The following is a 22621-nucleotide window of genomic DNA, read 5'->3' on the forward strand; positions in this document are numbered from 1 at the left end:
TTCTGGATCTTCAGCCATCTTAATTAGGTGTACGGGAGGTTCCACTTTAAGTAAATGCGTTCCTGAATATTATCTGCCTGGATTTCAGCTGTCAAGATCTATACTGTACCGGAGCAAGATCAAAGTTTTAAAATAAACAACATAGAAGGATAAGATGTGTTCTTTAGGCAGTTAAAAAATAGGAAAAATATGATTCCACTCATGCAGAATGTTTAATAATCAGTGAATTGACTGCATACGGTCTCCAACCCAAAACCAACCTTCCTTGACACGTTTCATCACTCTTCTCTTGCCCACAAGGATAGGGGAAGGGTGGAGACGGGCTGTGATGGCCAGCACTCAGGGTGCCCATGTGCAGGAGATGCAAGTTTTGAGTGGAGCTATGGATGTGTTTGTGTTTCATTTAGCCAGTGGTGCTCATTACTAATTATATTTCTCTCTCTTTTTTTTATTTTTTTTATTTATTTATTTTTTATTTTAGTTCCCATAATGGACGACCCTGAAGACTGCAATGTTGCTGCCACAATGGGCTTCTCTGGGTTCGGTTAGTGTTGTAAATTGTTGTCGTCCTAATATTTATTATTCTTATACAGGATTTATATAGCGCCAACAGTTTGCACAGCGCTTTACAACAAGAGGGCAGACAATACAGTTACAATACAATTCAATACAGGAGGAATCAGAAGGCCCTGCTTGTTGGAGCTTACAATCTAGGAGGGAGGGTCAAGTGATACAAAAGGTAATGGCTGTGGGGAATGAGCTGAAAATAAAGTACACTTGTTAGATTTCTCTAAAGAGAAGGATTTTCAGGGATCACCTAAAAGTGGACAGAGTAGGAGATAGTCGGACACATTGGGGTAGGGAGTTCCGTAGGATGGGAGAGGCTCTGGAAAAGTCCTGGAAGTGAGCATGAGAGGAGTTTTGAAGGGAACTAGGGAGCAGGAGGTCTTGAGAGGAACAAAGAGAATGATTAGGTTGGTGTTTTGAGGCTAGGTTAGTGATGTAGCTGGGGGCAGAGTTGTGGATGGCTTTGTAAGTTATTGTTAATATTTAGAATTTTTAATTAGTTTGGTGAGTGGCAGCCAATGGAGGAACTGGCAGAGAGGAGTAGCAGACGCTGAGTGGTTTGTAAGGTAGATTAGTCTGGCAGCAGCATTCATGATGGACTGAAGGGAGAATAAAAGGTAATCCAGAGAGAAGAGAGTTGTAGTCGAGGCGAGCGATGACTAGGGAGTGAATTGGGAGCTTTGTGGTGTCATTGGGTATAAATGGGCGTATTTTGGAGATGTTTCAGAGATTGAGCAAGCTTTGGACAGTGATTGGATGTGGGGCCGAAAGGAGAGAATATAATAATTACACACTTCAGTATGTGCTGCATTCTGTATGCTTGGTGTCTTCTAAACACTAAAGTGCCATTAACATTAAGCCAAAACATGCTCAGCTTGGTCCCAGAAGCACCAGCCTGAGCCTGCCAGTACCGAAGAAGGGCGAGTCGCTGTTTTGCATTGGTCTTTGTGTTAGTTTATTTACAGAATGAGAACGCTAGGGGATAGCTTTGCTCTCTCCTCTTCTTTTTTTTTTTTTTTTTTTTTCTTTTTTTTTTTATTATTATTACAAGCCCTGTGACCAAATGGCCGGCAGGGTGTTGTGCATAGCTTCTGAGAACATGAAGTAACGCCCATATGTGATGCTGAGCCTCTGATTATTAGATAACTGAAATCCCCCAAAAAATTAAAGGGGCGGGCCAAGGACAGTAAGTCTGGGAAGGAAAGAGCTAGATGATGCTGGGTATTCTCCATCCAGAAGATGTGGCGTGCTGTATGTAACCTCCTCCAAATTCTAATACACACTGTGTAGAGTAAGCAATTGCAGCACAGGAAAGAAGTCTACACAACTGTACAAGACTAAAGGGAAGACTAGAAGTCCGCTTTTAAGAACCCGCTATTCCATTCTAGAAGACAGCAAGTAATTTTAAGATGTTAGCAAATGTTTATACTTTTAGCTGTGTGTTGTTCTTTAATAAAACAATGACATTGCTAAGATACGTGCTGGTGGAATGTTCTTTTTCTATCTATATAGGCATTTTTTTGAAGCTTTTGTTTTCTCCTCTTAGGAAGGAAAGCTCGGACGTTTGACCTAGAAGCCATGTTCGAACAAACTCGTAGAACTGCTGTGGAGAGAAGCAGAAAAACATTTGGTGAGTTCTGGGTTGTCTCGTGTGTCTTCATTAGTACCAGTTATGGGCTTTTGGGGTCTACAGTCTATGACACAGGTGTCAAACACAAGGCCCGTGGGCCGAATGCAGCCCCCCAGGCCATTTCATGTGGCTCTCGCACCTCTCCTGCAGCTGCAAACCCCCTTGTCTCTGCACTCACCTTGTCTCAGTAGTCAGCAGCAGAGAGGACAGAACTCCTTTGCCAGATCCTGTCCTTCTCTGTGCTGCTGTAGAAAGGCTTGTCTTTGCCCACCCCCCCCCCCTTTTAAGCAGTCTGCAGCAGAGAGGAGGGCAGAACTCCTCCTACAGATCCTGCACCTCTCTGTGCAGCCACAACATCACCTTGTCTCTGCCTCCCCCTGGTCTCAGCATTCAGCAGACTCTGTCAGCTGACTCCAAATAGGGAGTAGTATTGGCGCTCTCAGGTGGTGCTGTAAATGAGATGGCTGCACATATGGATAGGTGTGCGGGGTTAAACAAAAAGAAGCACCATCACATATGAAATGCACAATGAAAGTCTGGGCACAAGGAGGGGATTAATAGTCCGTGTGCAAGTCTCTAGACCAACAATAGTGGTGGGCACTCATAAAATCCAGAGGAAAAGAGGGGAGATCCGGGATAGTCCCAGGGATGGATGGATGGAAGGGTTGGCACTCAGGGCAGCTGACCGGAGGAGTGAAGCAACTCTGTATCAGAAATATGGAAGAGAGGAAAGCGCCTCTTGAGTGTTGTAAACGACTTATTGACAATAAAATAGTAGTGACTCACATGGAGGTTATCGTTATCGTGTATGGCGTCACGCTCCGGAGGCTCGATGTCTGCTGGATCCGAGTAGTGTCCGACAGTCTGGGAAGGCTCTGGAGACCTGCTCTGCTGTCTTCCTGGTGGACTCGGTGGGGGAGCTTGGACAGCGGCCGGCGGCGTCTGACGTCACGAGTGCAGAGAAGGGCAGTGAGGGCAAGCCGGGGTTCACAACGCGTTTCAGAGCATGCGTCCATGCCAGGTTCGGGCATGAGCACTCCTTTCTCAATTGTCCTCAAGTCACTACTATTTTATTGTCAATAAATTGTTTACAACACTCCAGGCGCTTTCCTCTCTTCCATATGTCAGCTGACTCCAGCCCTCCTCTGGTCGTCCTCCAGACCTTGAAATTTCTTCTTCCCTGATCCACCGCATCTTCTTCCTGGCAGTAGCACAAGGTAAAGGGGTGCATTGTGATGTAAGGAAGGGTGGGGGACTCTTGACTTCTGATGGTGGAGGGGTCTTGACATCTCGTGTAAGGGGGCATAGGGTGCTCTGGACATCTAATCTTACAGATATAACAGGCCCTTTGAGGGAAACCATAATGCTGATGCGGACCACGATGAAATTGAGTTTGACACCCCTGGTCTATGAGAATAAAATTGGAAGCCAGATAAAAAGTACCGTATATATTCGAGTATAAGCTGACCCGAATATAATCCGAGGCAGCTAATTTTACCACAAAAAACTGGGAAAACGTATTGACTCAAGTATAAGCCTAGGGTCAGAAATGCATTGCTACTCGCACCGCGACCTCGGAGCGGCCGGCACGGACTTCATAACATTGAAGTCTATGCAGGTCGCCCCAAAGAAGCTCCGGACCCTTTTTCTAAGTCGTAGTGACTTGTGTCGCTCCTATTATAACGGGTCCACAGCTTCTCTATGCCAGGCGACCTACAGCGACCTGACAGGTCGCTCCAGTGTGAACGGGGGCTTACTGTCACAAGGGATGTTTACATTGCTTATGACAGCATTAAAAGTGATCAGATTTTATTTTATTTTTTTTAAAAATTGTGCTAAAATTAAAAATTGAAAAAAAATAAATAGGAAAAAAAATAAAAATTTGAAAGCGCCTCCATCGCCGTGAGCTCGCGCACGAAAGCAAATGCCTACGTAAGTCGCGCCGGCAAAGGAAAGCGCTGTTCAAACCACACATGTAAGGTATCACCGTGATCGCCAGAGCAAGCGCAATAATTGTAAAAAAAGAGCTACTCTGTAACTCTAAACTGGTAACCGTTACCATTTTTTAAAGCGTCGCCTATGGAGATCTTTATCGACAGTAGTTTGTCGCCATTCAGCGCGTGTGCGCGCAATTTTAAACCATAACATGTTGGGTATCTATTTACTCGGCGCAACATCATCTTTCACAATATACAAACAAAAAAAGGGCTAACCTTTCTGTTTCGTTTTTTTTAAATGCAGTGAAATGTATTTTTCTCAAAAAAATGGCGTTTGAAAGACCGCTGCGCAAATACCGCGTGACAAAAATATTGCAACGACCGCCATTTTATTCAGTCTTTGCTAAAAAAAAAAAAAAAAAAAAATAATATAAATATATATATATATATATATATATATATATATGTGTGTGTGTGTGTGTGTGTGTTTAGAGGTTCTAAGTAATTTTCTAGCTAAATCTCCTGATTTTAACTTGTAAACAACAGGTGTTTTGAATTGGGCTCGGTCCAGAAGTGGTTAATGTTATCTTTGAGAGGGGTAATCTATCTGCTTCTCTTAGGTGTTTCATATCATTATGAGTTTAGTCATAGATTGAGGATTGGGCCTCCGATCCTGCAGTCCTCACTCTGTGACTGATAATCTACTTTGGACTTTAAGAAGTTAAGTGGCTTCACTTTTTTATTTTTGGTGTTGTATCTATTTGCCATACCCGTTGGATCCTCGTTGAAGCTGGAAATCACTGTAACAGCCATCGCTACTACAGCAATCTTCACTAGCTACTGGGTCCAGTGCCCCATGCTGTATTGTGAACACAGGGGGTCATTTGGTCAGCATTGGAACCATTCAGGGAACACTTTTGCATTTGCTCAGTGATTGCAAAGCGTTGTCTGATTGGACAAGGTGGAGTGGTGGTGTGGTGACATCACAATCTCCACCTCATCGAATCGGAGAGCATTAATTGAAAGCGTGCAAATGTTCTCTGGAGCGTCCAAGTGTGCAAACTTCTGTGTTTAGTAAGCAGCAGAGCAGCCGCTGGACACGGGACCCAGAAATTAAGACAGTCGCTGTAGTTGTGGTGCCTACTACAGCGTTTACCAGCTTCCAAAGGACTGCACCAGGATGGCACATATTTGCATTGGTCCAAACTGGACTAATGTAGCTAAGCAAATATATCCCAGAATATCTGGAATTTACCTCAAAGAAGATGTAAAATGAACGCTATTTGGTTTTCTACTGCACTGTGATTCATAAGCGAATACCTTTTTAAAATAATATACGTTTATTTTATTTTTTACTACTGATCTCCTGCAGCCACTTCCAGCTTACATGAACTCCAGTGTTGGCTGCATGGCTTTTTTTCAGGGTGGGTTTCCTCAAGGTGACAAAAGTGCACCGTGCCTGCATAATGTGTGCCAAAAAACGGTCACTGGTTGTCCTCATCAGAAGGCCATGCAATAGGGTAAAAAATAAAAGAGAACAATATGGAGACAAGGACAGAGTGTTGGCAAAGATTCATTGAATGTGTGTGGGGGAATGTATAGGTCCAAATCATGTACAATGGTAAGGTATTATCCTTGTTTCAAATATATTGGGAACAAAAAGAGCAAGTAGGACTTTAAATACCCCTCCAATGTACTCACAAGTACAAAAGTATATTTAAAATACAAGATATTTCATTGGTTATTTGACAATAAAAATGTGTTAAAACATGCAACATATGAAAAAATGAGCTTGCATGTTGATTCTACCAAATATAGCCACCATGGAGTGGCATGGTATATGATCGAGACATAGGATAGAGGTCTACGCGTTTCACGGAAGTACCGCTTCTTCAGGACCACCTAACTCTCGAGGAACCATAGAGATTTGTTTATTTTCAGCGGCAATATGCCAGTTATGTTGACCTGTTTGTGAAAGTGCAAGGGCAGAGGTACATATGTGGTCGATTCTTACCGGCCCGTGGGAAAGGGACCAGCCCCAGAGAGGGCACCACAGCTGTTGTCTAGAAGATCGTCAAAGACAAACAATCCCACTTCAATCTGTTGTATCCAGGGTCAGAATGAAGGAAAAATGAGGTGGATTGGATAGGGATAAACTTATCCCTCTTTAACCAGCATCAAAGGAGAGCCGCGTGGGGTCATGAATCAAGAAGAAAGCCTGTGTTGGCACCCTATAAGAGGGAGTGCCTGAACTTTTGAAATTACACTAACCCGTAAAAGCTTTTGGGATCTTAGTTAATGGGATTACCTATATTTTAATCAAAATGAAACCATGTAAAATATCTGGACATTTTTATTTTATAGAATCCAGAGAAAAAGAAGAGGAGTCAAAAAAACCAGTGGATGAAGCTGGCCCTGGATCCAAGACTGTGGCATCTAGCTCTCGGGTGACATCTGCTGACTCCAGTTCGAGGTATTTATAATGATATTTAAATGAATTACTTAAACCTAAAACCAGACTAAAATCTACAAAAACCACACACGGAGACAAAAAACAAGTTGTTAATCAGAAGAAATAGCCTTACAAAAGGTTTGTGTGTGTGTGTGTGGGGGGAACCAGAGAAGCCTATATAAGGTGCTTGTGGAAGGCTTTCAGTTCACATTTTTCTAGTGTACTCATTCATACATTTAACTGAACTCCAGAAAAACCAATAAATCCACAGTTAAAATCCATATATGGGAGCTGTCTTTGCTGCCAATAGATTTATACAGCTATGCCACACTGCAGTTAGGCAGAGATCAGTCATTTCCCAACCCCTAGTCTGCGAATGGACAAAGGAGTTTTTTTTCCAAATTTTATTTTATTTTTTTAAAGTTTACTACTGCTGTTAAAGTGAAAGTGTCACTTTGCTTATGCAGGTCAAAGTAATAGGTTTTCTTTACCCACTTCGCCTCTCTCGCGTGTTCTCCGCTCATGCAGTGGGCACCTGGCTGTGTAGCCGCAAGGAATCGCAGTTGGCTCCCCACAGTTAAGAAGCTGACGCCTGGATGAGCTGGGTCAGGTGAGGACATCGCTGGATCCTGGGATAGATAAGTGTCTATTTATTAAAAGTCAGCAGCCACAGTTATTGTAGCTGTTGACTTTTCATTTTCAGATAAACTGGAGCTCTTCTTTAAGATGTCAGGAAAAATGTATATATATGTATGTATATATATGTATGTATATATGTATGTGTATATATATATATATATATATATATATATATATATATATATATATATATATATATATATATATATATATATATATATATATATATATATATATATATATATATATATATATATATATATATAAATATAAAAATCTCTGTCTAGCGGATCAGATTGGATGGGATCAGATGAGAACGGATAGGCGGTCCGTTCTCATCCGATCTCCCCATAGAGGACAGCGGAGATCTGACAGCTCCGTCTCTGCACACGTCTGGAGACGAAACTGTCCTCTGCCTGCTCAGGGGGGATCAGTGGATCGATCCCCCGCTAAGCAGAATGGCTCAGTCGTCGGATGCGGGCCGTGGGAAAGGACCCTAACTGTTTTTTTGAAAGTTTAGTTCTGCTTTAAGTCCTCTTGGTTGTGAGGTGGGGCCTCCATGGATTGGACTTGTTTTTGCAGCACATCACACAGATGTTCGATTGGATTGAGATCTGGAGAATCTGGAGGTCAAGTCAACGGTTCTGAAGCTCACATGCCCATTGCAGGCGCTTTTCGCTGTGGATACGGGACACCTTGCGCATCCTGACCGATGTACGGCTACGCAGTCTCAAAGGCAAAGAACTGCGATGCACGGTGTGTTCTGGCACCTTTTCTATCACAACCAGAATTAAATTTTTCATCAGTTTTACCTACAGCAGTTTTTCTATTAGATCAGACTACACAGAACAGTCTTAGCTCCCCATCAGTGAGCCTTGCCACCCGTAACCCTGATGCCAGTTCGCTGGTTTTCCTTCCTTGGACCAATCTTTGTTGGTCCTGACCACTGCAGATTGGGAATATCCCAAAAGAGCTGCAGTTTTGGAGTTGCTCTGTCTAGCCATTACAATTTCACCCTTTTTCAAAGTTGCACAAATCCTTACACTTACCCATTTTGTCTGCTTTTAACATGTCAACTTGAGGGACAACATGTTCACTTGCTGCGTAATACATCCCACCCCCTTTTGGGTGCCATTTCACAAGATAAACCATGTTATTCACTTTACCTGTCGGTGGTCATTAAGGTATGGCTAATCGGTGTGTATAGATAAGGAGGTTATTTTACCTGCCGCGGGATTTGTATTTCTGTCCATCCATTCTTGAAATTTACAGAGCGCAACCCTGTCTGGTAGGGTGGGGGACCTGATTTTTCTCTGTCTCCGTTCACTAACACTTACATTTAATCTCACTACCTCTGCCCTTTGACCTGGGCAATGAAAGGAGAAGCAGCAGACTGATGATCCTATCTCTGTCACTTCTGTCAGCATGCTTCTTACACTGCGGCACAATTGATTGACTCCCTTGTACTGCTTCTCCCTCCCCTAGTCTGAACTCTTCTATACAAGGACTTCTGATGCTGATACCAGAGCCAATTCAGGTACTTAGAGGTTGTAAACCCTCAAAAGTTTTTTTTTTTTTTTTTTCTGCAACTTGAAAGAGAAACCCATAATGAGCTAGTATGCATCGCATACTAGCTCATTATGAAATACTTAAGAACGAGCCCCCGCCGTGCCACCCGCTCACCTATATGACGGGCGACATGTCCAGTCGCCCGTCTTCCGGGATCGCAGCATCTGGCCTTCTGATTGGCCGGAGCCGCGGTGACGTCACGGCACGGGGCTCTGAAGAAACGGCACCAGCGGCCGTTCCTTCAGAGCGCATGTGCCAGTGACGTCACTGGCTGCATGTAACATAAGTATCTCCTAAACGGTACATGTTTAGGAGATATTTACAGGTATTTACAGTACCTAATATAGGCTTACCTATAGGTAAAAGTGTCAGAGGAGGGTTTACTTCCTCTTTAAACTAAATATAACTGGTCTATTAATGGAGATGTAATCGTGTTCATTTTTGTATTTTAAGTTTACATTTTCAATGTTAAAATGTTTTGTATTTCCATACCAGGGGAGGCCATCTAAATTTATGTCAATGGATTGAGTATTTTTACTTGTATGGTTTCCATATCATTGTATGTATTCTTCTTGTATTTCCTTCTAATTCTGTGAATGGTGCTTAATTGCAACTTAGGTTCTGCTGTGGGCTCGCCTTTTTATTTTCTCATTTGATTTTTGATTGTACCGGCTGTGATAGTTGATACTTGTACATCCATTCATTATAAGGTGTATGTATGTTTTTTATTGTAGTGACTCAGAGGACAGTTCAGAGGATGAGGTCATTGGACCTCCTTTGCCCCCCAGTAAATCTCAAGAATCAGATGATGAAATGATTGGGCCTCCCCTTCCTCCGGGTTACAAAGATAGTGACGAGGATGATGAAGAAGATGATGATGATGATGATGTAAGTTTAAATTATTATTATTTATGTTGTTGATTCTTCCCATCAGCAAAGTGTTTTTTTTATCTCTTCTCCTTCATTAAGGGATGCCATTATCTTGAAGGCTTTATAAACTGCCTATAGGAGGCTGTATCGTTTGCTCCTCCCATTTAAGCTGAACAGAAGGTTGTTGCTATGTACTTTTCAGATCCAGCTGAAAAGAATGTGAGCGCAGAAAGATAACCTTATCTGTCTAGTCTGTTCCTTCACCACTGTCCAATCATAGGTCCATTCCAGGGAGTTGGCTTACCTGTTGCCTAATTACAGTAGAGAATATTCAGCACAGCCAGGTGGCTGTGCTGTTTATCTTAGCTGTGTAGATCTCAGAAATGTATGGGTAAATAGTGTTTTGGCAAGTAGAATAGCCATCTTCTGTATATCTCAATAGTGTATTGAAGGGTAAGTTCACCTTTGGGAACATGTTACATGTTTCACCCATTTTTACGGTGGAACATGTAACGTGTTCCTGCAGCCTCTGCCTGATCACCCTTATATTGTGACAGCAGGACAGGGACCTTCTCCCCGCACCTGCTGTCACAATTTAAATAAAATGCAGCCAAGTGGGGCCCCACCTGGCCGCATCATTTATTCGCAGAGTAGTGTGAATGGGGGGGGGGGGGGGGGGGGAGTACAACTGCCGTCAGCCATAGTGGCTGACGTCTTGAAGTTCTCAATGAAGTACAAGGAAGCTGATGAGCGCTCTAGGTAGTTAACTAAGGCTTCCTGTCATTCTGAAAAATTAAATGATTTTTGGGGGAATTGATTTATAGACTGGATTGTGATTACTTTTTAAACTTCAAGAAAGTTTGGAAAACTCCTCATGGTGTAGTAAGTTGAACAAAAAGCTTTTAATGATTAAAAACAAACGTAACACTCACATTCTGCATAGGTACAACAGGCATCAGTGGTCAAGAACATGCAAAGGTATCATCAGGCGGACGGTGTGGTAGCAACAGCCATCAGTATCTAGCTTGGACAAGGAGACGCTGGGGAGATGCGTGCGATGCAAACGATGCCGGTCCCCTACCGGTTTCGTCAAACGCTGATGTCATCAGGGGGCGTGGCTAGTCGCCACCGACTCTCCTCATTAAATGGCCCAATACAGCGGAAGGGGAGGGGCGGCGTGCGTTCCAGCCGACACCTCCTCATCATCTGGAAATTAAAAGCTTTTTGTTCAACTTGCTACACCATGAGGAGTTTTCCTTTTCTATTTATGGTACATCTGGGCTGGTACTATTGCTTATGAGGGTGCATTACTCCTGAGCTGATTGAGGTCTGACCTGCAAGAGGGATTATCCATCCATCCATCTGTGATTGTGAGGATTTCCATTGAAATGTTTTCAGATCCCTGTAATGGGGATCAATTGCTTTTGGTAAGAGGCCACACTCATTGGTGTTTGGTGGAGGTTTTATCTTCAGTATATCACCTGGTTTATGGGACTATTTTTGGGACCCCCCTGTCCATGGACTTTTATGCTTCTAATGTATGATGCCATCATCCATATGGATTTGCATTCATTTTAGCTCCGGCTAAGATTGACCGTATCAAGCGCTGTATTCTTTGTTTTTATTGTTTTTTTAGTTGAGGTCCAACAACTTTTTTTATGCTAGCTGCAGATACACCACCTTCATAACATTACCTATCAAGCGCAGTGTATTATTGTTTTTACACCGCAGCAGTGGTCGGGATCCTCCCATGTGGCCCACCCGCGGGTGCGCGGACTTGCGTCGGTATGGTCAATAATTGAGGCCGCGGCTTTGCGGCCTGCTGGAGTGGGATACATGCTCTTATGTGCAAACCTGCACCCTCTGGTGGATGGTGCTGTGATGAGCGTGGCTTGCTCTCACTGCCTGTCCACCTCTGACATCATCTTCCCAGGTTGACAGCTGGGCCTGATTGGGAGTGCCATATCAGTACCACATCATCAGTGCCACCTAACCAGTGCAGCCTAATCAATGCCCATCAGTGCAGCTTATCAGTGCCACCTGTCAGTGCCGCCTAATCAGTGCCCATCGATACAGCCTAATCTGTGCCGCCTATTTGTTGCCCATTGGTGCAGCCTATTTGTTGCCCATTGGTGCAGCCTATTTGTTGCCCATTGGTGCAGCCTATTTGTTGCCCATTGGTGCAGCCTATTTGTTGCCCATTGGTGCAGCCTATTTGTTGCCCATTGTTGCAGCCTAATCTATGCCCATCGGTGCAGCCTAATCAGTGCCCATCTGTGCTGCCTATCAGTGTCACTTGCCAGTGCCACCTCATTGTCCATCATCGCAGCCTCGTCAGTACCTTCTTCCTTTTTCATTTTTTTTTTTATCACTTGGCATCGGGTGCGAGCAAGTCTTATTGCCTGACGCCCTAGACATGCAGTTCTTCCCGCTGGGAAGCGGATTTAAAAAAAACTGTCTCCTAACTTTTTTAGCTGGCTCCTAGATTCTAAGCAAATTCGACAAGCCCTGTGCAAACACTTTGTTTGAGAATGAAACATTCAGCCCCACATTAAAACAGGGTTGTTTTCTGTGAGGTTCCCATTCTCTTTACAAATCTATAAAATATCAATCATCATATTTTTCCAGCTCATACCGATCATGATTTTCAGCAATAGCATTTGTATGATATATTTTACAATATGGGTGGCAGGTTGTCTGTGCCAAGTACAATCCTTTTTAATGTAGGTCCCGAGATGGAGATGAGCTTAATAAATGACCCTGTTAGAGAATGTTACGTCTGTATTCTGGGCTGCTTTCTATAAACCTTGACGAAGCGTGCCTGTGAAATGTAGGCATCCTACCCCCCGGCTTGTTAGGAATACCCCTATTTTTGGATCATTCTTTCTAACGATGACTGTTAGCATTTTATTATATAATCGTCAGCCTTCGGTGCCCCATAGCTGTGTATTACTGGCATGTACAGTGTACTGGATTCCTCAGCCCTTCCGTCACAGTACAGCGATGGTATTCTTTATGCTGTCAGAGTACCAGAGCCTTATGTACCCTCCCAATGACTCAGTGGGGTTGATTTACTAAAGCTGGAGCGTGCAAAATCTGGTGCAGCTCTGCATAGAAATAAACCAATCCACTTCTAGGTGTTGTTGTTTTTTTTTTTTTTTTTTTGCCAAAGCTTAAATGAACAAGCTGAAGTTTGAAGCTGATTTGGCTGCATGCTCAGCTGCACCGGGTTTTGATCTCTCCAGTTTTAGTAAGTTAACCCCACTGTGTAGCAGACTAGAAAAGTCATGTTCTTCTCAGTTAGGATTTGATTTTGGCTGGAACAAAAGTAAGGGTGGTGCGCTGCAGAAGGGGCTTTTCCAGATGACAGTAGACAATAATGTGTGTTAAAAGTCCATTTGCAGTCTGCATCAGAAGTCTGTGTAACATAATGACAATTCAGGAGCAAAATTGGGAGATGGAACAGATGATTGTCACACCACAACAGGAAGGGTCCAAACAAGAACCTTCGTGGCAGGATCACTGGGTTTTATTTTTATTGTGTATGTATATATGTGTGTTTAAATAAATAATAATAAAAAAAAAAAATATGTATGTATGTATGTATGTGTGTGTGTGTGTGTATATATATATATATATATATATAACAGTATCCCACAAAAGTAAATACACCCCTCACATTTTTGTAAAGATTTTATTCTATCTTTTCATGTGACAACACTGAAGAAATAACACTTGGCTACAATGTAAAGTAGTGAGTGTACAGCTTGTATAAGGCTCTGTTCACACTACGTCGCTCCGACTTAGGGGGCGACCTGTGAAGTCGTGTGCACCGCGACTTCGGCACGACTTGCACGGACTTCATAAAATGAATGTCTATGCAAGTCGCTCCAGGTTGCCCCGAAGTAGCACAGGACCCTTTTTCTAAGTCGGAGCGACTTGTGTCGCTCCTATTACAACCAGTCCTGTATTACTCAATGGACCGCAACGGTGCGCGACTTGCCAGGCTGACCAAGTGGCCTGACAAGTCGTAATAGTGTGAACCGGCACTAACAGTGTAAATTTGCTGTCCTCTCAAAATAATTCAACACACAGCCATTAATGTCTAAACTGCTGGCAACAAAAGTGAGTACACCCCTAAGTCATAATGTCCAAATTAAAGCGGAGTTCCAGCCATTCACTCACCTGTCCAACGGTCCAGCGATGCAGCCACCCGAAGCCTCGATCCTCTCCCTCGGCGCCGGCATCACTGCTGTGGGCACCCGGCTGTGACAGTTTGCGGCTTCACAGCCGGGTACCCACTGCGCATGCGCGAGTCACGCTGCGCGCCGTGATTGGCCAGCATTCTTCTGGGACCTCTGACGTGTCCCAGAAGATTGCGGGGAGGGAGGGGGAGAGGAGAACTTCCGTTCAGGGCGCCGCGGCGCTCCGAGCAGAAGTGGAAGCGGTTACCTGTCAAAAAAATGCCCCCCAAAAAAATGACATGACAAATGTGGCATGTCAGGGGGTCAGGACTCCCTAAAGCGGAAGTTCCACTCTTGGGTGGAACTCTGCTTTAAGCCCAAAGTGTCAATATTTTGTGTAGCCACCATTATTTTCCAGCACTGCCTTAACCCTCTTGGGCATGGAGTTCACCAGAGCTTCACAGGTTGCCACTGGATTCCTCTTCCACTCCTCCATGATGACATCACGTAGCTGGTGGATGTTAGAGACTTTGCGCTCCTTCACCTTCTGTTTGAGGATGCCCCACAGATGCTCAATAGGGTTTAGGTCTGGAGACATGCATGGCCAGGCCATCATCTTTACACTCAGCTTCTTTAGCAAGGCAGTGGTCGTCTTGGAAGTGTGTTTGGGGTTATGTACGAATACTGCCCTGCGGCCCTGTCTCTGAAGGGGGGAGGGGTGTGTGTGTGTGTGTGAATGAAAATATATATATATATATATATATATATATATATATATATATATTATACATTCTTATACAGGATTTACTAACAATTTGGAAGCTCTTTAAATAATGGAAGGAGATTAACTATTAGGCCCTTTCCACACAGGCTTTCCGACCCAGCTCACCTGTCAGTTTTTTCAGGCAGACCTGATCGGATGCTCCATGCACCCCTATGGAGCAGTGGATGACAGCGGTGACATGTTTGCTGACACCCGCTGCTATCCGATCCTATCCGTAAAATCCAGACTGATGGAAACCCTATTTTCCATTCATCTGGAGGTTCGGATCCGATAGGATCGGAAAAAAACGGACAGGCGGTCCCGTTTTCATCCGATCTCCCATAGAGGAGAGCGGGGATCTGACAGCTCCGTCTCTGCAAAGTGGAGACAGAGCTGTCATGTGCCTGCTCAGCAGGGATCGGCGGATTGATCCCCGCTGAGCAAAACTGAGTCTTCCGGGCGGAAAGCCCGTGTGAAAGTACCTTTTAGAGATAGGCTGTTGGCTAGAGCAGAAGTTACGTTTATTAGTTAGAAGCAGGAAAGGCCTCACTGAAGAGAAGGGTATTCAGGGATTGCCCAAAGGTGGATAGAGTAAGAGATAATTGGACAGATTGGGGTAGGGAGTTCCAGATGATGGGAGAGACTCTGGAGAAGTCCTGGAGGAAAGCATGGAGGAAGGTGACAAGGAAGCTAGAGAGTAGGAGTTCTTCTGAGTACTGAAGAGAGCAGTTTAGATGGTGTTTTAAGAGTAGGTTAGTGAAATAGGGCAGATTGCCAGAGCGGTGTAGCAGACACTGAACGGTTTTTGATATGGTGGATAAGTCTGGAAGTAGCATTGATGACAGACTGAAGTGGGGTGGGGATAGGGGCATCCTATGTAAAGGTTGACCAATGAGGAATGTGTTTTTATTTTCTTGAAGGTTTTAGATTTAAAAATATTGAGAATGACTCTATTACAATAAAATGTCAAAGTTTTATATGAGAGTTTGATTGGTTTTAGTTTTAATATTCAGTTTTAAAGATGTGCCAGATTTGCTCAAATGAGAAGCTACTCTTGCTTCATACTACATTTGTGGCCGCATAGCAAACTGCAATCTCTCTGACAGTCACTAGAGGGCAGTAAAATCATGATGATTTACAAAATGTGTCAGTGTAAGAAGTTATGGTGAATTGGTCCTAAGAAACAGATAATCCTACAATAAAGTTACATTTCTTATTTAAAGAAGACCCAGATTTACACTGTCCAATATTTTTTTTTAAACAGAAATCCAATTTGTTCCAACGTGGCAGGTGCAAATTTATGTTCTACAGTTAGTGCGTTTTTAACCACTTAAGCCCCGGAGGATTTGGCTGCTAAAAGACCAGGGGGTATTTTGCGATTCGGCACTGCGTGACTTTAACGGACAATTGCGCGGTCGTGCGACGCTGTACCTAAACGAATTTGATGTCCTTTTTTCGCACAAACAGAGCTTTCTTTTGGTGGTATTTGATCACCTGTGCGTTTTTTTTTTTTTTTTTTTTTTTTGATCATGCGCTATAAACAAAAAAAGAGCGTCAATTTTGCAAAAATAACAATATTTTTCAAATTTTTTATATGAAATTCCCCCAAAAAAAAAGTAAAAATCAAAATTTTTTAACATTTTCGACCAATTTGTTTTATGCTACCTATGTTTGGTAGAAAAAAAATCACAAAAAGCGTATTTTGATTGGTTTGCGCAAAAGTTATCGCGTTTACTAACAAAGGGAAAGATTTTTGTCATCTTTATGTTTTTTTTTTTTTTTTTTTTTACCGTGTAATGGTTTTTTTTTTTGCGGTACTGCAACATTGGGGCGGACAGATCGGACCCTTGACTGACATTTTTGACACTTTTGGGGTTACCAGCGACATTTCTACAGTAATCAGTGCTATATATATGCACTGTTACTGTAAAATACACTGGCAGTGAAGGGGTTAACTTTATTTGAGAGGGAGGGGCTGTGTGTGTCCCTAGGGGCGTGATTCTAACTGTGATTGGCTGTGGCTTGAGCTGTAGGAACAATGATCAACGGTCCTACATAGTAGAACCGTATGATCATTGTTTCTACACAGGGGAGAATGACAGGCGGCTTGTTTACACTAGCCGCCTGCCTTTCTCCCTCTCCCCCGACGATCGCCGAGTGAGCGGCGGACATCGGGTACGCCGGTCACAGGCGCGTGGGGGGGGTCCGTGACCGCGCGGGAGTGTGCTGCCGGCGGCGCACACTTGCTCCCCAGAGCCTCACAGGCTAGTGACGTACCGATACGTCACTCTGCCTGTGAGGGGCTGACCGTCGCAGTATATGTACTTGCGGCGGTCGGCAAGCGGTTAAAGGGAAACTATATCTGGGCCCTCCAAGTTCCAGTGCATAGTAACAAATAAAAATAAAAATGTACAGAAAAGTAGTAGAACCACCCCCCTCCCCTCCTCACCAAAGTTTTTATTTAAAGTTTTGGAAGGTACATGGTATAAATTGTACAAATGTTCAAATGTATTCAACATTGTAAAAAGATACCAAATGTGGCTGTGAGCCATAGAAAATCGATGATACAGATTAATAAGTATGGCATAATAGAAGTTAGGTTTGCAGTAACAATACACATAGGAGCTACAGGGATAGGTAGGGAAGGGAAGGAGGGGGGGGGGGGTGGGGGGGACTGTGTAATGACCGGAAAGTTAGAGATACTCTCAGAATAGATGCGATTTGGGCCTTGCACAGAGGATAGTCAAGCGACGTGGTTGTCAAGGCCTCCCAAAACAGGGAATCGGGAGAAAGAGAAAAAAAAAAGGCCAGTGAGAGATAGAACAGAATTGAAAGCAGAAGATGAAAACAAAGGAAGGATTTTGGGCACACTCCAGCCAGACACGTAAGTCATTCAGTGCCTAGAACAGTGCATATTGTATCTACGGGGCTCAGATTATTTTGGCATTTCTTGTGTGTATCTAGGAGAATACTAGTAAGCTTTTCATCGATTATAAAAAAAAAAAATCTATGCAATGATGAACCTCCACAAAGGAAACAAGCTGTTTCCAAGCTTTAGTGATAGTTTCTTTTGCCTCTAGTAGAACATAGGTGGCCAATTTGTATTGTGATCTTGTGAGATCTGGAGGTTTCAAATGCAAAAGGACACACCAAGGATCTCTGGGAAAGGGACAGGTTAACAACGTTCGCAACAGTTTTTGGTACCTTTTGTCAAAGGAAGTCTTTATAAATTGATTACCTGTGCACAAAACATATTTTCTTGGGTCGTTTCCACCTATGGCAAAGTACAATATAGAAAAAGTCTTAAAAGTAGGAACATAGAAAAAGGAGGGTGGGAGAAGCACAAACGAAGACAGAGGATGAAGAGGAGGAAAGGGGAGGGGGGCTTCAGGAGTATGGAACCTCAGGAGAAGGAAGGAAGGTAAGTGAGCTTGCAGCAGGGGGCACCACAAAATGTAAGGTTCCATCCAGTAGGTAGGTTAGGACTGTAAATGCGTAGAAGGCATATCTAGGAGTAGTCTGTTCAGGGCCAGGACAATTTGGGTGTGTGCGCGGAGTGGTAATTCAGGGGGATTTGTGTTGTTAGGGGGGTTGGGAGAAAAGCATTGGGCAGGGGTGGCCAGAATGGGCAGCTGCCCTGGGCACTGTGCTACCTTGTGAGGTGGGGGAGGGCACCACAAAGAGATTGAGGAGGGAGGGGGATTTGTGTTGGGAGGAGGTCTTTGGGGGGCAGCAGGGGAAAGGGATTATTCTAGGAATGGAAATGTGGGTGTGTGCGTGGAGTGGTGATTCAGGGGGATTTGTGTTTTGGGAGGGGCGGAGAAGGATTTGTGCTTGGAAGGGGGATTTGGGCTTGAAAAGATGATATGGTAGAGGGGAGAGGGGATTTGTGCTAGAAGGTGAAACTTTTTTATTTATTTATATTTTTTTAGGGGGGGGGGGTACTTGTGCTGATTGGGATAACTGGGGGTGTGTGTGCTAGGAGGGGGTTTGGAGGGGGAAGAGAATGAGGGTTGTGCAAGAAAGGGTGATTTTTTTTTTTTTTTTTTTTTTTTTGGGTAACGCATGTGTGCTTGTTGGACTTGGGGGATAGAGGGGCAAGAATATGTGCTGGATGGGCGGATTTTAGCAGGGGGGGCGATTTCTACTGGAATAGGGGGAATAGGGGGAATTTATACTTGGGGGTAATATTGCTAATTAGTGTCTAATCTTTCTTTTGGAGGGGGGGGGATTTTTGCTGACACAAATTGCTCATAAATCTTGGGGGGGGGGAGGGGTGGTTTGGCATGTTAGCCCTGGGCTCTAGGTGACCTTGTCCTGATATAAACACTATAGTATATGTAGGAGTCCTTATATTTTTTCTGCACATTGTTGCTCAGCACTGAAAATGCTAATTTGAAAAGACGACTTCTACTTCCAGGTTTTCTGGTCATACTAGTCCTCTACTCCCTAGCGCTGGGGTGTACATAGCTGTATGGGGAAAGGGAAAAACGAAACCAGAAGATCATCTCTCTTTCTGTGAAGTCTAGGATGCTTTAGGATCCACAAATATTGCTGTTCCAGAATACACTTTTTTTTCTAGGAACCGCATGCATTATAGTCCAGACAGTCTTATAATCATGGTGTGTTGAGGAAAACGTTAAATAGAATTTTATAACTTATCGATTTAGGATCAGAAAGCAAGTTGTAATTGAAGGAGCTAGGTAGGACTTGCACGAGTTCCAGTATACAGAAGGAGCTAGGTAGAACTTGCACGAGTTCCAGTATACAGAAGGAGCTAGGTAGAACTTGCACGCGTTCCAGTATACAGAAGGAGCTAGGTAGAACTTGCACGAGTTCCAGTATACAGAAGGAGCTAGGTAGAACTTGCACGAGTTCCAGTATACAGAAGGAGCTAGGTAGAACTTGCACGCGTTCCAGTATACAGAAGGAGCTAGGTAGAACGTGCACGCGTTCCAGTATACAGAAGGAGCTAGGTAGAACTTGCACGCGTTCCAGTATACAGAAGGAGCTAGGTAGAACTTGCACGCGTTCCAGTATACAGAAGGAGCTAGGTAGAACTTGCACGAGTTCCAGTATACAGAAGGAGCTAGGTAGAACTTGCACGCGTTCCAGTATACAGAAGGAGCTAGGTAGAACTTGCACGAGTTCCAGTATACAGAAGGAGCTAGGTAGAACTTGCACCCGTTCCAGTATACAGAAGGAGCTAGGTAGAACTTGCACGCGTTCCAGTATACAGAAGGAGCTAGGTAGAACTTGCACGAGTTCCAGTATACAGAAGGAGCTAGGTAGAACTTGCACGCGTTCCAGTATACAGAAGGAGCTAGGTAGAACTTGCACGAGTTCCAGTATACAGAAGGAGCTAGGTAGAACTTGCACGCGTTCCAGTATACAGAAGGAGCTAGGTAGAACTTGCACGAGTTCCAGTATACAGAAGGAGCTAGGTAGAACTTGCACGCGTTCCAGTATACAGAAGCCCCAGGCAGTGAGTGAGACTGAGCCACTTGAGCTGCTAAAAACGTAGCCCTCCATGGCTCATCCAAAGGAAGTGACCCCGCCGTGTCACCAAGCTTCACCCATCCTCCCTTTAGAATACAATTCTGTTTTAAAAATAGCGCGGTGTTCTAGCAGGGCGTGCTTCTCTGTATTCACAGCCTTCTCATCTGATCCTATCACGGTGAAAAATGTCCTTTTGTTTAGATTCTATTGTGTGTCATTAAACAGCGGAGTCTGCGGTGGAGGGAAATGATGAAATATTTGTATCTTTCCTCACGCCAAGTCACTGTTCAGGAAGTTTTTCAAGTCTTAAATATTTTACATTTGTATAGCCCAGCTTTTATTTCTTTCTTTTGACTGGTGTGGATCTGACGGGAATAGGCTGGAGAGGGGTTCATGCTTCCTCTCTTCTTGGCCAAGTCATTTTTGCTTTACAGAAACTTGTTGCACCCCTGGGCAGTTCAAACTCTAAATATATAGAAACATAACCTAAGCAGGGGTCACCTTCAGTAGGAACCACAAGAGATCTTTAGATCCGGAGAAATGGACAGTTTAAGTTTATGGGCAAATCGCTACTTCTCCTGCAAATCCTGCTGCTCGCCCTTCTACTCCTTGAGCCTAAATATTTGTTATTGTGGTCACCCATCCCATTAAAGGACCTAAAGGGGTGCTAAGGTTCTGGGAGGAGGCAGGGTCAAAACAGTTTTTACAGAAAAGTTGAGATTTGCTTGTAACTTCAGCTTCTATTTGTTATTCTCACCATGGGCCAATTCACACTTAATGCAGTGACAGACGTTTTACTGCATGGTAAAATCTCTGTCACCGCAGAAACACAAAGGAAATAATGGTTTCCTATGTGTCCCATTCACACTGCAACGCAGCCTAGCGCTGCACTAAAATGCATTTTATTGCAGCACACCGGGCGAAATCACATTACAATGTAGGGCAGCACAGCACATCACGCTGCCCGTCATTGCAGTGAATGAACTGTACGATTTTTACACTTCAAATAAAGTTGGTACAAAAAAAGGAGCTGTTTGATGCGCTGAATCGTGCACTACACTGCCCCCTAGCGCAGCCAACAAGGCAGAACAGCCACATTGGTGTATCACTCCAATTGTGATTTACTGACTTGCCAATGTGAATTCGCCCTTAGACATTTCACTTGTAAGGTTAGCTGTTTTCATTTCTTCTGCTGTAATATAGTATAAAAAAAAAACACCATAGTAATTTTAGAAAAACAATAACCTTTTGTACTCTGTAGCCCTTTTTTCCCAGTTTGGCCATCAGTTTATTTTTTGCTGTATGTGATCCCGTTTGGGGAGATTTCCCTAGACTATACAGTACAATGTAAAAGCCTTAGGCATGTGTGAAAAAAATTCTGTTAATTAGGAAGGCTTTCAGAAATTGAAGTGTTAATATTTTTTTTTTATTTATCTTAATAAATATTTGGTGTGACCACCCTTTGCCTTCAAAACTGCATCAATTCTTCTAGGTAGACTTGCACACAGTTTTTGAAGGAACTCGGCAGGTAGGTTGTTCCAAAAATCTTGGAGAACTAACCATAGATCTACTGATGGTATGGCATGATGGATAAGTATCTGCCTGTATTTCATAGCATTGAGGACACCGTTGATCCTGACCAATTCTCCAACTCAGTTTGCAGAAATACAGCTCTAAACTTAAAAGGAACCTCCACCATGCTTTACTGTAGCCTGCATATACTCAATCATTGTACCGCTCTCCAGCAGCAGGTGCTCAGGATGAATGACTCAAAATCTAAAATACACTCCTCAAAAAAATTAAAGGAACCCTATTTAATCAGAGTATGGCATAAAGTCAAGTAAACACCTGGGATATTGATCTGGTCTGTTAAGTAGCAGAGGGGGTTGTTAATCCGTTTCAGCTGTGTTAATGTTTATGAAATTGCCAACAGGTGCACTAGATCTCCAAAACAGGAATGATTTTACAGGTAAGGGCCACTGACATTTTGTTTTCTCTACCCATCTTTTCTCACTGTTTTCACTAGTTTTGCATTTGGCTAGGGTCAGTGTCACTACTGGTAGCATGAGGCGATACCTAGACCCTATAGAGGTTGCACAGGTAGTCCAACTCCTCCAGGATGGCCCATCAATACGCGTCATTGCCAGAAGCTTTGCGGTTTCTCCCAGCGCAGTCTTAAGATCGTGGAGGAGATTCCAGGAGACAGGCAGTTACTCTAGGAGAGTTGGACAGGGCCGTAGAAAGTCCTTAACCCATCAGCAGGACCGTTATCTGCCATTTTGTACAAAGAGGAACCGGATGAGCACTGCCAGAGCCCTGCAAAATTACCTCTAGCGGGCCCCTGGTGTTAATGTCTCTGACCAAACTATAAGAAACAGACTTCATGAGGGTGGCCTGAGGGCCCAACATTCTCTAGTGGGCCCTGTGCTCACTGCCCGACAAAGTGGAGCTCTATTGGCATTTGCCATTGAACACCAAAATTTGCAGGTCCGCCACTGGCGCCCTGTTCTT

The 22621-nt window shown here is 43.7% G+C and overlaps 1 protein-coding gene across 1 annotated transcript in view; it reads left to right on the forward strand.

Annotated features, from left to right (window-relative positions):
- Nucleotides 1-22621, forward strand: part of WDR70 (WD repeat domain 70) — a 463052-nt gene that overhangs the window by 24251 nt on the left and 416180 nt on the right. The window contains exons 2-5 of the mRNA XM_082255751.1: nt 482-544; nt 2114-2197; nt 6499-6607; nt 9529-9682. Of these exons, the coding sequence (XP_082111877.1) occupies nt 490-544; nt 2114-2197; nt 6499-6607; nt 9529-9682 (402 nt within the window). The 5' untranslated portion in view covers nt 482-489. The remainder of the gene's footprint in view (nt 1-481; nt 545-2113; nt 2198-6498; nt 6608-9528; nt 9683-22621) is intronic.

The sequence above is a fragment of the Pelophylax lessonae genome (assembly GCF_965119305.1).
Source record: "Pelophylax lessonae genome assembly, chromosome: 1".
Lineage (NCBI taxonomy): Eukaryota > Metazoa > Chordata > Amphibia > Anura > Ranidae > Pelophylax > Pelophylax lessonae.